General features: G+C 34.9%; 1 protein-coding gene across 1 annotated transcript in view; it reads left to right on the top strand.

Moving 5' to 3' along the window:
* Positions 1-16,377, top strand: part of LOC134530922 (protein sly1 homolog) — a 60,879-nt gene extending 44,502 nt beyond the window's left edge. The window contains exons 11-15 of the mRNA XM_063366235.1: positions 2,349-2,428; positions 4,283-4,421; positions 9,019-9,228; positions 10,621-10,701; positions 15,634-16,377. Of these exons, the coding sequence (XP_063222305.1) occupies positions 2,349-2,428; positions 4,283-4,421; positions 9,019-9,228; positions 10,621-10,701; positions 15,634-15,663 (540 nt within the window). The 3' untranslated portion in view covers positions 15,664-16,377. The remainder of the gene's footprint in view (positions 1-2,348; positions 2,429-4,282; positions 4,422-9,018; positions 9,229-10,620; positions 10,702-15,633) is intronic.
* The last annotated feature ends 2,062 nt before the right edge of the window (positions 16,378-18,439 follow it).

The following is an 18,439-nucleotide window of genomic DNA, read 5'->3' as shown; positions in this document are numbered from 1 at the left end:
TAATTTCCAGTGGTCTTTTACTAACTTACATTAATTTTTTTGATGCGTCTCTTGAGAGTATAGCCGTACATTAAACATTAATATTTAGAGACTGTCCACTTAAATCATGTGGAAACTTAAATCATAGTCGACATCCTGGAAAAAAAGACATTTGAATATGATACAGGTATAGTTTTATTTATTTAATTTTTATATATTTGTAAGTTGCCTACCATCAGTTTTAGAATTTAAGGGTTAGGCACAACATAAATAAAATGACAATACACAAAGGACACAAGCACAAATGACACAACATACACAAATATAGATTAATCTTAAAGATACTAGGAGTAAAATATTTGCCAAAACAACATACAGTATGATTCTCTACAAAAACAAAAATTATAATAACTACAGTATAAAATTAATTAGACAACTACTGTATCAATAAATAAATGTGAGTAAATAAAGTAAAATTTAGGCCTAATAACAGTTGGAAGTTATTGGAAAAATAAAGAATACCATATTATTAAAGACTTACACAGATTGAAAGTAAATTCTAATATTCATGTTTAAATTAATTGCTTGTTTATTCTATTAAAGTTGGAAATTAATCTATAAATAAGACCGTTGTTCTTGTGTAGGGTACATAGAGAAGACAACAGGTGACTGTTAAATTAGGGAACTCTCAAACCAGTTTTAATAAGGACGTAATTGCATTTAATTTTGTGGTTTATAACATTTTTATTATTACTAGCCTGAATTTTTTTTTTACTCTCAGTTGTCTAAGTTATTAGTTGAATCCACTTTTTTTATGTCTTTAAAATAAAGGATGTGCGAAGCTTTGCAGTTTCATACAAATTTAAGATTATTATACTCAATGAATACCTTCAAACTAAAGTCTTAAGTTCTTTGCTAAAATCGTTCTTTCTTTTGCAACATGAATATTACAATTTCATCACATAAAGATTCCATTCATTCCAGTGTCCATTAAATACATTTTTTTTTTTCATTCTGTTGATCTCGTATTTGCATTGGTGAAATAATTATTATTTTTTATTTAGCTGTGTATTAGAAAATAATTAATGCTGAAAAACGTTCATAAAAATAAAAATGAGAATTTAAGTAATGATTTCCCTTAAAGTATCGAAAAATTCTTTAAAATTGTACTGTGTTTGAAAGCAGGCAGTTTTTTGAAATGTGTGATGTTGATGCATCAAAGTGACATTTCTTACTTTGAAAACTTCATTCTAATTGCTGATGAGAAACTAAAATCCTTTATGAATTACGGCTAACTGAAAGAAATTGTTTCCCCAAGATTGAAATTGTTTCATTATTTAGTCTTTAGAACATGACAGTACTATCTTTCCCAACCCGTGAGAGTCGGGGATTTTCATCCATCCTATTTTATTGCACCTGTGACATATTACCACTGAGGAACTGTATCTGGTGGCTCATGTGCATCGTGGTTAGTGGCGTGCTATTTAAGCCACGGAGAGGAGAGAAGAGAGTGAGCCTCTTCCATGCAGTTACTTGGCTCATGAACAAGTAGTTCTCGTTTCAGGCAACAATAAACCTAGGGCACAGGGTTGTGAATGCCTGCACTGATGGTTTGCTCCGTGCACTGATTGTGAGTAGGAACAAGATTTTAGGATGAGTTGTTATTAAACTGAAATAACTCTGAAAAGCATGCCAATTCACCACATACCATGAAAATGAAAGTTAATATACCATGGGCATGGATCCCGGAGGGCCCAGGCCCCCTCTGGAATCAAAAAGCCCCTCTTGGAGGGAGCCTGCTTGAGCTTGCAAAGTCGTAATGTGAAATGGGAATGTTAACTTTATCCCGCGAGGCCCCTCTGGGAATCCTATGGATTTTCAACCATGTACATAATGTACCATGTAGCATAAAAATGTGACTATAATCGTGAAATTTTTCAGCAGTTTAACAAAATTATATTCAAAAATATAATCTACCTATTTAGCAATAAATTTTGTACTAAAATATGTATGTTGACCTAAGGGGTGAAAAAAATATTGAATCTTCTGAATTCGGTTTTACACATATTGCATGTTAATTTACTGTAAAAATGTATCATGTTTCTCCGTCAGTCACTTTTGTTGAATCTTTATGAATATATAAAATTTAAAAATAAAATGCTGAGATCACCTATTCTGAAAACTAAATTGGCATAAAAATAACCAAGTAAATCTCGTCTCTAATAATGTCTCAGTGCAGTGTACCTACCAGGTTATGAATAGTCGGGAGAGAAGTTGTTTGTCCCGTGTTATTCTTGGCTTACAGCATGGACAGCTGCTATGTACATTGTGTGTGTGTAAACAGCTAGTCTGCATTCATATTTTTCCAGGCAGATTTTGATCGGTACGCAGCTGCTTTGCAAAGTGCCGGCTGCGACCTTCAGCCGTTGGCGTACATCAAGAGATGGAAGTGAGTGGTTGTATCTGTATTCAAAGTCACAGTGCACTGTGACACTTCATTGGTCAGACAGCGCCACCCCGGAGAATGTCACGATGCTAGTGTTTAACCATACAAAAATTCCAGAAATATTGTCTCCGATTACTAGGCTGGTCTAATTACGGTTATGTATTAAATTTCAAATACCAACCCTATTTATTGATTTTTTGTATTATATTAAATTTAAAATAGTTTTTCTTCAAAATTATATTTAATATTTAGTTAAAATTTAGTGAAACTGTTGTATATCACATTGTGTGAGTAACAACATTGCTACTTGTCATTTTTTTAAAAATATAAACGTATATTGCCAGTTTAAATATAATAATGGGTCCAATATCAATATCCATAAAATTTGTTTACTCTTACAATACTTTTAAAATAAATATTTTTATATCAATGCGCAAGGCCGTTATGTGATAGCCTGAACCGGTCCCGTGAGTATGCACTTTTTTCAACTAGCAACAATTGCTACAAGCGTATTAATAAACATAATGTTATGATAGGGCTTTGCGGCGAGGCAGGCCAGATGACCATGGACGTATGAAAGTGTGATTAATTTGTGGACAGACATTTCTAAAGATATATGTAATTTAATTAATAGTGTAAATGTTAGTTCATAAATAAAACTCTAGATAATTAATTGGCCTATATTTTCCGTACCTGTCTTCCCCACTTGTATTAATAACATGAACAACATTTTCATGAGTGATTTTCAATAGACATAATTTATTTCTGTAATTCATTGTGTAATCACTAATGTAGCATTTTTATTCGCATCAAACAACTGTTGGAAGATATTTCTTGTTTCAACCATAGCCAAATGTTTGTACTAGCAAAAATAATTTAAGATCTTTCGTTTATAACAAAACAAAACCCAAAGATATCACATCAGTCAATATTCAGGCAAGATATTCTTTTTTTGAGTGAAAAATACTATCTGCTTATTCGTGTACATGTGATGCTATGAATTCTGCTGTTATATTCATGAGCTCATTTCATGGGCATGCAGGATATTATACAATTGTTTCATAACATTTGTTATGAATATTTTTTACTATAATTTAATGGTCATTTGAGTTACTGCAGTCTGAAACTATACATATATGGTTGTGCATTTATTTACTGGCTACTTAATTTTGTGACACGTAAAAGCAAACAAGGGTCTATACAATCATGTGTACTGCAGTTACCAATGGATGAACAGATTTGTGTAAAAATAACCTCTATATGTTGATATTGGGTGTCAGGTAAGAGTGAAGAATGTTTAATTTATCTAAAAATGTTTACAGCAAAAAATAGTATGATTGTGGTTTGGTTTAAATGGTGAACATATCCAATCCAATTCTGAAAAGTTGAAAAGAAGCAATTTTCAAACACTGAAAGAAAACCTTTAAAAACCTTAAAACTTACATTTTTTATAGTTACATTTCTCTATTTATCATTATTAATGTAAAATGTCTATCCTTTTTATAATTTGGATGAAAGTAATTTCACAGTATTGTTTAAACGTAACATTCAAAATGTCGTAAATTTTCTTTCAACTTGTCCCTTTCTTTTTATTCCAATTTAACTTTATTATTTGTGAATATTTGTATATTCATATTCAAACTAAAATAAAACTTTTATTTACACAGGCCTATTGTTATTGCTGCTACACACATACCGTATGAAAATCTTAGTAATACAATCGGAAAGAAAGGTTAAGGGAGCCTTAGCAAAGGCCAGTTTACCTGATTCATTAAGTTCCTCTGAGCATAGGTTTAGCATGAGTAGCTGCATGCTGGACAAGGTGTGAGTACTGTGAGGCTGTGTTTCTGTCCGCAGAGCCTACGCAAAGATGGCGGCCACGCCGAACCAGTACGTGGGCGGCGGCACCAAGACAGTCAGCATGTTCTCCAAGCTGGTGTCTCAGGGCTCGTCCTTTGTCATGGAGGGGGTCAAGAACCTTGTCGTCAAGAGACATGTACGTCCCACACTAACCACTCCCTGCTGTTTCAAGTACACATTCTGAGCCTATTGGTAGTTGGTTGTGATCCCTGATTTCACATTTAGGGCAACCTTTTTTGTAAGTGACCAGGAAACATGTCACTGAATTTAAAGAATTTGAAAACAAAAAATAAAAAAAAGGATGTGTGGCCACTACACACATGAGAAGTAAAAGTTCACACTTCAACAATTCTTTTGAATGATAAAACGAAATACAGTAAAACTTGCTTAAGACATTCCCGCATAATACGTTTTCCCGTTTATAACGTTTACATAATTGATCCCTGATCACTTACAGATATCCCTATGTTAATTTTTCCCATTCAAAACCCTTGCATTAGATGCTTTCTGCATATAATGTTCATCATTTAAGGAATAAAATAATGTAATAAAGTTTATCTTCACACTCATAAAATTATATTTATCATTAAACTTTTAAACAATTGTTTCAAAACAATAACAAATATGACTGTCAAAACCTTTGCTGCATGCTGCATGCTTTTACAATATATTTTTCGACAATCATCTGCTTGCATTTGTATCCTTTGTTAGGATGTTCCATCTGTACACCATTTCCAAAACTTAACGAATACCCAACAAAACTACCAAACTGGTACAGCAATTTGAGGAACTAATCAGAGTTTCATTGTTTGTTGAGCACTTTAGTAGAAATTTTTATATGGTGGACATATTGATGAATATTTTAGTTTACTTGTCTTGCTATGATTTCCGTTTTTGGCCTGACTTATACCAAATTTACCCGTAAATTATGCAAAATTTTTCATAAAACGTGTATTGAAAAATTATGGTACTAGGCTTATTCAAAACTTGACAATGCCGCATGCCAACGCTAAATAGTGCATAGGTTCCTAAACGCTCCAAGGTTGGTTGAACTGCTATTTCTTATAGGAACGACTGAGTTTTTGCATATGGTTTGTGATTTGTGATTTTGTCTTTCTGTGAGAAGACGTTGCAATGATTGGCAGAGTGCGAAATGCTGTAAATGGAACATTTTTGATGGTTTGGATGAATTTATTTAGGTTTAAGTGCAATGTTTGCTTTGAAAATAGTTTTAACATCAATCTCTAAATAGCAATTTATTTATTTACCATATTTAATCGCATGTCCGCCATTGCATGTCAACACATTTCTTATTAAGTACTTGAAATGTAATTTTTTTAAATCTGCACAAAGTCCGCACCAGACAAAGCAACCTTGGCCACCCCTGAAAGGCACATTAACGGGATGGAAATTTACCGACGCTGTCAACAATGCTTTGACCTTGAGTTGTTCTCCAGAGCGGTCGCTGAGAGGGTTTGTAGCGTGGTGAAACCGTCCGGACTCAGAAACTCGCACTCTACTGCGCAGCTGCCTGCGATGTCACGTGAGTTGCAAGGGGATGGGCTATATATAGCACAAGCCAGTACACGTCCCACGCGCAGACGCACGGACAACATGTTTATCTAACATCGCGTTTGCTGAGAGGCTTTAATTTTGTTTTCATGTAAGATATGATACGCAACGTAAATAAAACGTCAGCTTTAACAGAATGGACATACATAAATTCTTACATGTCAGGAAGACAAGGCTGTGCTTCGTTTTTGTTAAAAATTCCTGCTCAACCTTTTCCACGCTCTGCACTCCTTCCCCCGCTTCAGTCAAGCAGGGCAGGAGGGGACTCGCATGCTCAGATGTCTGCCGGTAACTTTTTTTATACACACAGTGGGCTAGGTACAGGGAGGGAGGCTCGCCGGCGCTGGCTAATGCAGACATTAGACATCTGCCCCGTGCCGTTAGTGGCCATCTCAATGAAAGATTAAAAAAATTATCTTTTCACGCAAAGCGTTTATTTTGTGTAGGCTGGCTGCAGCTTCTGAACGTAAGAGGGCACATGCGAGTGAGAGAAGAAAAAAAAAATGAGTGGCGTCTTCCACTAATCGCCGGCACCCAATTATCTCGACACCTGTCACATTTCTCACGTCCGGTGCGGAGGGTCGCCAGTCACCAGCTCTCTGCGAAGTAGTGTGCCGCTGTTAATATTTTTCAACTGGGCCGAGGGAAGGGTGCCAATTTTACGAAGCAGCAATTTTACTAATGCAATCCGCGGAACCGTGAGCATACGTAAAATCAGGGTACTAGTAAACTAATTATGAGAGAACAATTTTTTTACTCTACACAAAACATGTAAAATTTTGAGGAAAAATTTTTTTTTTCGGATTTCACCTCATAATGTCCGCACCCCATTTTTTTTTGTCAAAAATGTAGCCAAATTACTACGGACATTATGCGAGTAAATACCTAAATACGGTATTTATTTTAGGCATGTGCGAGAAAGACTTTTTTGAATTCGAGACGAGATCGAGAAAGCAATTTAAAAATTCTCGAGAATCGAGTCGAGATCGAGAAATCTGTACTTTAGTTAACAGGATAATATGATCCAAAAAAGTAAAACTCAATAATCTGACAAATATACATAATTATTCAATAATTTTATTAAGTATCCACAATTGCAATTGCAATTACAACTTTACCTTTACACTCAACAGTTTATTTGCCTACTGTCGTATGTAAACATACGTTATTGACTCCATAGTCTATACAGTTTCCTTGAGCCATGGACGGTACTTAATCATGAAAGTCTGAACATTCACCACTATCGATATGTCACTATCGATACGGACCGCAATTTAAACATCATGTTGCTTGTTATATACTGCTGGCCGTGTGTATAACCTAAGGCCATAAAACAAAATGCGATCGCGGAAGAATTCTGCAGTCATGTTTATATTTTTATTTTTTACCGTACCGTTTTACGTTGATACTTGATATTGATACCGAAAATGATTTATTTTTCACTTTAATGTTGGTTTTATTAACGGAAAATAATCATTTTCTTCTGTAATTTAATGTGATAACCACAGCACAATTCATTGTTTACGTTTACCGTTTCATGTAGTGACTTGTGAACGGAAGTTGTTCGTTTTTAACTTTTTAATAATTTATTGTGTATACTATCGTAACAAGTATATTTTATTTTATTCAATCTACGTTACGTTGAAGATATGTTAATTATTTCAACACGCAACGCAAAATGCTGCCTCAATATATTATATTACCTAACCTATTTCTTTTTTACAAAATTCTCGAAAATTCCGAGCCAAAAAAATTATCTCGAGACGAGATCGAGAAAATTTCTGTCTCGATTCGTTCTCGATGATGCCGAGACTCGCACATCACTAATTTATTTATTTGTAACATTCCTATGAACAGGTAAGAAAGTTAGGCACATCACAAATACAGACACACAATACACAAAATATAAGACTAACTGACAGGTCTATAAAAAATATGGCTATATGGTGGGCACTGTTATGTTGGGCAAGCACTACAAACAAGAAAGTAATGGTCTTTGGGACATGCTAGTAGCTTCAGGAAAATATTAATATAGCTTTGTCGAATATTTGACAAACATGACAAAATCTGTAAAAATTGATGGGTTAAGAGATGCAGGAAAAATTAAGTGCTTAAAGGAAGCATATGATTTGCAAAGGTCACTACCCTGTTTTTTTTTTTTAATTATTAAATACACATTTGTAAATTTCCAGAAATTAATTGATTATTACGTAAGTTTAAACAAATTTTATTCAAAAACCGATTAATGAAAGATATTTAAGTCATATCATGAAATTATAGAGTGATAGTTACACTTATAAATAAATTCTTATGTTACTAAGGCTAAATTCTTTTACCTATTAACTTAATAACATTATTTATACGGTAAGTAAAGTACCATATTTTATCGCATAATCGTCCCACATATTTTATACTAAAATCAAGTTTGAAAAGTGGAGATGCAAATTTTATGGGAAAAAATTTTTTTTGTTAGGTAAAATTAAATATTAAAAACAAAACCTGTTAATGGAAAGTACGTTTATTAAAAAAGTAGAGTATACTAAAGCACGCCAATCAATTTAAATTAATAAGTCATGCAACAAAAACCTTTCTTCAACTTTAAATATAAAAACATAATCTGTTACCCGAATGCGAGCCTGAACTAACGCATAACTATCGTCAAAGTACAACTTACCACAAAGAGTGCGGGCCGTCAAATGTAGTTAACTCGGCACTCGACAGAGAACGCGCGTTGCATGCAATCGGCAGATATAGATATTTGACTACGTGTGCGCGCTGTATACAGGAAGCAAAATAACCAAACATGAATGATGCCAACTAGCGCTGGCTACATTTTTATAAGCGGTACACTGCGGCGATGCAGACGATCAGATAAATGTTATAACGTTTAGAAACATCTTTAAAAGAAAATTTGCACATCAGACAAGTTCGTATTTTCGTTAATTAAATTAGTAAGTGGTAATGTCAGAATAAATATTAGATTTCTACTTTAAAATACATAATTTTATGCGGAAAAAATACCCACACAAACCACTCGGAATCTAATAGCGGGACCCAAAATATCATTTGACGTTGACACAAGAGTTTTTTTTTTTTTGATGCCCTAAAATATTGGTGCGATGATTATGCGATAAAGCAGGGTATACTTGCATTGCTTGCAGAACTTGCCAGTCACGAGGATTGTCGATGAGTTGATGGAGCTGAAGACTTCACCAGAGACAGAGGACTACAGGTACTTCGACCCGAAGCAGCTGCGGGCAATAGATGGGTCGCAGGTGCCACGCAACCGCGCCCCCTTCCAAGACGCCATCGTATTCGTGGTGGGCGGCGGCAACTACATAGAGTACCAGAACCTTGTGGACTACACTAAGGTGCATCCCTACAGATCTCTGCGTTCCCTTGTATGAGCTTTTCTGCAGTGGTCAGCCGGAGTATAGGGAAAACTCATCCTACCAATGCAGTAATGCGAGTATAGTAGAATCTCGTTATTAAGTACATCAATAAAGCCTCAACTTTTATACTTAGTAATGAAAGTACTACTTTATTCTGAAAGTTTATATATTTACGTTTTAAACGTAGTATTTTTTAATTTTTAAAAATAAAAGTAGTAGGGGATCAAATGTTACATTAGCTTGGAAGCAAATATTTGCTTTGGCCTGCAACATGAGTCCTGTGAATGGAACTTTTTGTGCCCTCATATCCTTCAGCCAGATGTTTAGCGCAATTTCCAGGTCCTTGTTATCTCCTAGGGGAAGTCTCTTGCAACCAGTAGATAAAGATGACTGTTCGTACAGTTTAATAATTTTTTCGCGATCTATTATTATTGTTGACAATGTAGTGGGCATCAAACCAAAAGACTGTGCCACATCTGTATTTTTCCTTCCTTTGTCAACTTTTTTTAAATTTCCACTTTTTCCTTCAAAGTCAACTGCTTGTGTTTCTTTTTATCTTTTTGGCCATCCATCCTGATTAAAATATTCAATCAACAATATTGTTTGCCTCGCGTCACGTCAAACGTAAACAAACCTCGCATCCATAGATAACCATAGCACCGCACTAGTAGCGCGCGTCGCGAGCAGGGCTGTGCCAGGCGACATTCCAATCTTCATGGCAACACAATTAAAGTGTGTCGGCCATGTTGTGACACCAAACTGTTCAAAACAACCTGCATAAATCAACATTATTGGATTTTTTATTTCGTGTATAAGTTAAAATATATAAGTGTTATTTAACATTTGTATCTACAAATATACATATCTGTGTTAATTAAATCTTTTAAAACGTGCTCTACAAATAACCAAAAAATGGCGCAGCTAAAAACAATTGTCAAGAAGAGGGGCGAGACAGCAATCAATTGTTTAGATTGTCTCGTGCACTAAAGTGTGTGATCCATGGAGGAAGAATGGTGTGTTATATTGTACTATGATTCTATAAATTGTTTAGACTGTATTTGTTTACATTTTATATTTGTTAACGATTCTTGAAAGTGATAAAAATTAATCATAATGTACATTAATATTAAAGAACCCCTGCGCAAACACAGTAACAATTATGTAAAAGAAATTTCTGATAACTGGAAAGTTAGGATACGTTTTTACTGTTAAAGTGAAATATTTTTACATTGTTTACATTGGTGTTATGAGCAGAAATTTAAAATCATATGTTGAACTGAAAGACTCGTTATTCTGAAGTACATTGTAACGGAATTTCACTGTATTGCAATGTATGTTATAGATATTTCATTATTCTTTTTTTTATTGCAGGGGAAAGTAAGCAGTGCAGCCAACAAGAGAGTGATTTATGGAGCATCAACTCTCAATAATGCCAAGCAGTTTCTCAAACAGGTAAAAAATATTTTTAATTTCACACAAGTTTGGATTCATTTTAGATGTGTCTATTTTATGTATAGTTTGTGTAAAGGCTCATGTGTATGATAATTTTGTCACATTAATATTGTTAATCAATAATCATATTGAGAGATGTCTAGGATGTTTTTGTAATGGTTTTATTTAATACGTAGTTATAGGACATAAGTTTTGAAAAACTTGGTACACCTATCCCTCACTTAACACGTCTTCAGATTGCGCGGATTCATTTAGCGCGATGTGAACTTTTCCGGCCGTTTCTCGAATAGCACGTCTGTAAATTTCAGTTAGCACGAAATCTCAGCAGGCAAAAAAAAAAAAAAAGTCAAGCACGACACCACGAAGTCTGTTTCAACTTCTGTAAACAACAGATATGCCGTGGGATACAGTTAGCCAAACAAGGGGGGGAAGAGATGCGTGCACAGGTCTGACTACGCTATCGGCTGTTGTACAAACATCAGCTATGGCAAGTTAAATTGCGGCCATGGAGTGTAAAGGACCAAATTTTTTTTACGTCCGCGCGTATACCGCCGTGCCGTACCGTTGTCGCCTGGCCACAAACCGGGCCGTGAACTCAGTCTAGCCAGTGGCAGGGAATTCATTCAAACAAAAGCAACGTCTATCCATTCAGCTGTTGGTAACTGTACGTGCTTGATCACTCATAATGCATCGTGTTTAAGTATTTGAGACAAAATTAAACGTATTACGGCACGCAGATTGCCATGAAGACCAAGCTTATGTTGGTCGCACTTTAGTTTTAAGCAAGTCAAATGTGCGCAAAGTCGTACCAAAAGTTTATATTAGTCTAATGCTGTTGGTTGTACTAGCGGGAATATATTTGACATTAGCTACCGGAACAGAAATGAACAGATGATTCACATGAGAGAGAGATAGAGTGAGAAGGAGGGAGGGGGGGTGTAAATACGGTAGTAATTGAAAATTGTATACCTCAACTATATTATTAAGGTAACGGAAATAGCACAAACATAAGATAAACTACGCTGCATTTTGTCAATTAGCATAACTACTCAATCATTTCCAACCTTCAATAATATAACATTGCAGAAAAAAACGTAACTTTTTTAAAATGGTGTCTGTTATACAAACGTATTTAATTGAAAACATAGGAAGGATTAATTTAACAGAGAATTAGACAGATGCAAACTTACGTGTGTGTGGTTTTTGTGGTTATTTGTCTCTATTTTATATCAGGTATATGCACTTATTTTATAAATTTTATAAATACACATGTGATTTTTTTTTAAAAATGGGCCTATGTAATTTTTTAAAATACATGTGTGATTTTTTTTAATATCATGTGGTGAAGTTTAGTGTGGGACTGGGATTCGAGATTCGATGACAATCACTGAGGATTCGAACAAGGATTCGGATTCGACCAAAATGTGGATTTGTCCCATCCCTATTTAAAAGTAATGTTGAATTTTCAAATACGTTTTTAACGAACAATGGTGTTTTACAGTTACACATAATAATTCAAATTACAGCCGGGATCTTTTGCACAATGTTTTAAAAAATATTGTAACACATTATAAATAAGTTTGGTATATTTGGAATGCGTATTTGTTATAAAATCGTATTATAAAAACAAAATAATATTATTCCACTACTGTGCTGCCATCTACGGTGACGGACGCGAACCGAACGAATCGAGCTCTCTATTAGCTGCCGCGGGAACCAGGCACTCGTTAATACATATTTTCCTTTGTTTATCGCGAGGGGCGTTATTATTAATGAATTATAAATAAAATTTTGTGCCCGGGGCCACAATTCCATATCATTTTGAGCACTGGAAGACATAAAAACGTAAAATATTCTCGACAAATTTTAATTTGTGGTTTTGATTGCTTATTACAACAACAATTTCGGCAATAAAGGTTAATTATTCTTGCGTTTTAAAAATCTGATTACTAGTATAATTTCAAGTATTTATTCTTTTATTATTAAAAAAAGTAGCATCTGTCGGTGAGTGCAGTAATAATAGGTTATGTTACAATTGACTAAAAAATTATGGTGATTCATACTATATGTAATTGATGATAGATATTTGATTACAGTTTATTTATATGAAAACTTGTTCATAATTATATTTAAACTTTATAGCTAATCACCAGTTTTTAAAACAAATTACAGGTCATTTATCGTGAACTGTTTCGTCGACTGTTTATAAAGTGAAGTGAAAAGTTAATGTGGTTTTCATTGCTTATTACAACAACAATTTCGGCAATAAAGGTTCATTATTCTTGCATTTTAAAAATCTGATTACTAGTATAATTATATATTTCATGTATTTATTCTTTTATTATTAAGATAAAAATGATTCAATTTTATTCATAAAAGTATGCAATCATTTCATCAATGTTTTGTTATGATGCTGTCACGTTAAAATATTGTCTGTAAACCGACTTTACAGACAACCAATTTTTTTTTTTTGGTGATCTTTTACAAGTTTGGTGAACTAGCTGTTGATATGAATGGTATCTAAAGAACTGAAGCAGGTATTCACAATATAAAATAATCTGAAATATGTTGTACTAATTAATTTCAACCAAAAAATCGTAAAGTTTTGAACTGTAAACCAAACCATGATTGGTCAGTTCACCTTAATTGCAGTTTAACAATTCACCCAAATTTAAATTTTTATTTTTTAAAGAAATAAACATAAGAGAGTCACTTTTAGCAATGTACGATTCGTTTTCATTTGGAACATTTAGTAGTTGAATCTTGGAACACAATATGAAGGAGACTTGTTTCTGTGTTGTGTCAGAAAGACAAACGTAATTTTTATAGTATAACTGTCGTAATAGGGATAGACTCGGCTCAAGATTGATAATCTACTAAAATTATTTCAAGAAATTAAGACTTCTGCGATGAAGATTATAATAAATAACCATCGTCGACTAGTATTAAATCGCACATCAAAAATATTTTCGAAGGCAATTTGTTTCGATGATTTCAAATATACCATACACCAGCGTAGGAATTGACCTAATACTGAAACTTTATGAGAAATAACTACAAGTGCTAAATTATAAAGGCAATATTTGGAGTTCCTAAGGTCAGAAGAGCAATCAACATTGAAGATGTTGGTGGAGAACCACAGACGTACAGGAAGGTGACTAGAAACAATTTTGTCCACTTCCGAGGGTGACGCCAGTTCCATATTCCAGTTTGTGAGAAGGAGGACCAGCAGATACAGTCTGGTGTTGAAAATTTGGAATTACAAGAATTGAGGTCATCGGACAGTCTTCCCACGAGACGTTCCTGGGATGAAGTGTGGAGGTTGACCAAAGACTGCCTAGTCTACCAGTATAAATATAAATCTATTAGATCTTTGCTCCTAGGTTGGTTGTCCCTAAGGGACTATTTGTACACCGATATTACTTTGTCGTCATATAAAGTAAACATTCGTATTAATTGAAAACCTTGGTATAGTTAAAGATCAATCACTGGTTCAGCTCCCCAGTTCACCTGTTTTTTGGTTTCAAATGATAAGGCCATAAATTGTATCTACTTTAATTCGGAAACCCTTGTGTGGATTTGGTAAGTGCCAAGTTCAATTTCTTACTTTACTATTGAATCCATAAGTTGCTTAGGCGTTCTATCCTCGCAGAAATTTGTATGTAAAAGAGGTCCTGCTTTAGCTGCAGGACTAGCAGTAACTAACAGAGGCAAATAAAAAATCTGTTGTTTGCTCTTGTAATATCTGATGCTATATTTTTGTTTTGTTTAAGATTGCCTTGAGACCCTCATATTTGGAATGGTTTAAACAAGCAAATATTACACTGCTAGAGTAATTGATAAGATACACCAAAGCGTAGTTTACTGATGCTTTGTGACAAAATTGAAATTGTTCATCATGATAATTAGGTATACAGTTATTGTACGATGTTCGTAGCTTCCGACTTTAGGAAATATAATAATGAATTTTAATAGATCACATGAGGTTTTGTTACTAATGCAATCTTATTACAGCACCTAAACTTTAATCTTAACATTTTCTTTGTTTACAATGATATTTTATATATAATGTTTAACACAGTTTATGTTTGAATCCGATTTTCTAGAGTCAACACACACGTCTAAGAGTTTGGTAATTTCTAACTCAAAAATACATTAAAGCCTGAATTGGGATATTTTTGGAAATTTACATAACAGAATACATTACAATATTATTTTTTAACGTATAAATTAGCATGTTCCTGCAATTAGTATAAACTAAACTCACTATCTGCATCTGTCTGTCCGTCCACTTCTAAACTACCCAATATCTAACTACCCAGTATATAAAAAACTCTTCCGCAAGGTTTACGTGTATTATACATTCATATTAAACGTAATGATAACAGAGAAATCTCAATGTCTTGTGATCAAGTTGTAAAAAGATGCTTTTGGGGCACTTGCATGGTTTATGCTGACTTTTACATTACTGATGCATGAAAATTTACTACAGAATTATAGGTCCTAAAAAGGCCTACAGAATAGTCTTCAATAGCACATGTCTATCTTTTAAGGATGAATCACAAATAACTTTTTTATCTTTCAAAATTAGTTCAAAAATAGAGTTATTTCTTATTTGTGAAGCTATTTTAACCAACTTAGTATTAATTCTTACCTGATGCACGTAGTATAAGTACTTACCTATTACATAAATAAATGATGCCACATTTGTAGATTGTATCCACTTGGAGCCGGGGTGAGTCATTAGTGTGTTATAAAAAGTTATTAGAGAATATTATGAAAAGGTTCTAAATAAGTTCTGAAATTGGTTCACCAAGCATTTATAGACATAGACATCCTGTAGTATTACTTTTGTTAACATAATGTTTGTGTATTCAGGATAGGTGACTACTATTAGTAAAAGCAGCTCGCAGTTTTGTCATGTTGTTCCAGCTGTCGTTGTTGGGCCAAGAAGTGCACTAACGTGATAGTGCGTGTTGAGTAGCTGCAGGGACGTGTGCATCATTCAGAACATTTGCAGCATGAGTGCAGACTGCACTCGCATCTCTACGGCTTTTTTGGTAGCGTCAACAAAAGAACTGGCGTACAGTATATGTACATACAGCACTAATGGTGTGTTAGGAACCCTTGTGTCATATAACTTTACATGTTTTTAGTGTAGTAATATTTTATTATTTGTGGATGTGTCATTGCCACAATTTATTTGTTGAGTCTTATGTCTTAAAACTTTGGGAAAAAAATTTGCAAAAATAAAATTAAGAATGAAGAGTGGGTCTTGTTTATGAAAAGCAGTGCATATGTTAGTGTCTATTGAATGTAAGGTAACTCTTCATGGAAATGTTTCCTAAATTTTTATGTGCTTGAGTTATGAATAATTTAAGTAAAAACTTGTTGCACCATTTGTTTTTTCTCCTACAGGTGTTCCCTTGTGCAGGATGTTTATCCTTAGAATTATTTGAAATTGTTTTTTTTTTTTTTTATTAAATCAGCAAATACAGGAAACAAGCCCTGGAGGCTGTTGTAACAAGGTTCGAGTCTGAACCAGTTCATTCCTGTGTTTTTATACCTTTCATTTTGCAAACTGTGAACATGTTAGTGTGGAGAGATTTTATGAAATTGTAAGTTGTTTGTACTCAGTATGCTTCATTCCAATAAAGATAAATTTTTTCCATGTTAGTTTTCTCAGGGTCATTTTATTTATTAATTTATTTTATTATGAGAACTGTAAACTTTGTTAGAAGAATCTTATGAACATTGTTATGTGTTGGTTTATTTTGCTTTCACCTGCTGGTGGAAACTTCTAAAAAAAAAAAGAATTTAGCTGCCTTTTCAGAACCATGGAGCTGAGAAATGAGGAAGTGTCAGAAAGAACCCTGCAACAAGAAAGGTCTCCAACTAACAAAAGTACAGTGCGGAACAGTGGTCTTGTGAGTTGGACCCCACCGTTCTATGAACGCGAGTTACTCGGAGCAGACCAGCATTACCATGAAGTAGGCAAACATATGCCCGATTCAGCACGCCGTGGTTACACACCAACTGTTCTGAAAATATTTGCCATTGCATCTTTCATCATTCTTATTGGAGTAATATCAACTTTCTTTTTGGGTCGGTGAGTGTCAATTTACTAGTGAAAATTTACTCATTGTTTCATTGTAACTCCCCTTGGTTTCAGCTAGGTCATATGTATTTTTTTTTATTTGGACACCTTTTCATATTAGTCTTTTGTGGTTTTCCATGCTTCCTTTTTGTAAACTCTTCACTTGGTGCTCTTGTACAGAGTACTCGTAGGTGCGCCTTACGCTAAATAATTTATCGAAATGTCTGCCTACTGGGGTCTTCCTTCCTTCCTTCGCCTCTATGATATTGGTATCTGGTGACGTCTTTACTCACGGGCGTCTGGGTGCTGTAAAGATGGCTGGTGGGCTGATCCTTCCTGGAGATTATGCTGAAGATGGTGGTAGAGGTTTGCCTGTGGATACCCCTGCTCCCAGAAATTATACACACAAGGTCTCGGTGTACAGGTTTATTTGAGGATACACACGAGCAGGGGTGACAGCCTCCTCTAACAACTTTGCCTAGAACTCGTTGACTCTCCATACTCTAGTCTAGGTAGATAGGCAGGTCCTTGATTTGACTTTCGTTCCTCTACGTCTACTGGCGACTCACCATCACTAATTTGACATGTACGGGCGCGGGAGGGACACCCGGGCCATGACTCTCGTCTTCCGGTGCGACCAGCACGACTCCTTAGGCTGGAGAGAGAGATCAGCGCAGTGAGCAAACTCGGATGCTGAGGAGGCGTGTTGACTGTTGAGCTAGGTTCGGCTGCCAGTGGTGTCTATTTTTTTTTTGTAATGTAACTAAAACCTAAGTGTACTTGGAAGGGGTCGGGGTTAGGGGAGGAACCTAAGTGCGTCTCAGGCCGAAGCTTATACGCCTGGTCATACTGGGATTAACCATGCAGGGAAGGGCAGACTTGCCAACTTGTGCGTTTTTACTGTACAATGTACGGAAAACGACGTATTTTTACGGTTTACAGGGATGTGTGGAAATCATCAGGATTTTTTCTTTCTTATTGTATAATGGTGAAAAATCACTTGCTCGCACTCACGTGTCATGTTTACGCTTACCGGCAAGATTTATTATTTGTGATGATTTACTGCTGGTCATGCTGTACCTTTTTCGCCACCAACCAATACAAATCTTTTCACAAAAAGAAAATAGACTGGTAACTTTGGATAATTATTGTACTGTGAATACGTTTGTGTGTCCGTTATTTGTTTAAGCGGTAAGCAGGGTCAGTTGTGCGTGCGCAGGTCAGTGTAAACAATATGGCGTCTCGCGGCGCGTGCCTATGTTGATCATCAAGATTTTCGTTGGTTTTATATGCATATTTTCTTTGCACAACTCATGTAGAAAGTTCTTCTGTGCAGTGGTTAAAAATCTGGTTTACATTTTTGTATGCACATTTTTCATTTTCCGCCCGCGAAGATTTAATTTCCGTCAGGTAAAAATATTGGTGATAGTTGAAGACGCTTCAAATGGAAAATGCCTCCAAAATTGGGGGGGGGGGGAAACTATATTCAAATTTTCCTTAATGTTTATGCGAAAGATTTTCCATTTATGATTAAATCTGGAAAAGGAATAAACTAAGCATTTTGTTCGATTAGTAGGTGTGACATAAACATCGGACATGGTGGCAGAAGTGATATAAATGCTCACTTAAAATGCACAAAAC

This window comes from Bacillus rossius, chromosome 3 (genome assembly GCF_032445375.1).
Source record: "Bacillus rossius redtenbacheri isolate Brsri chromosome 3, Brsri_v3, whole genome shotgun sequence".
Lineage (NCBI taxonomy): Eukaryota > Metazoa > Arthropoda > Insecta > Phasmatodea > Bacillidae > Bacillus > Bacillus rossius.
The sequence above is the reverse complement of the archived record's forward strand: the minus strand, read 5'-3'. Positions and strand labels throughout refer to the sequence as shown.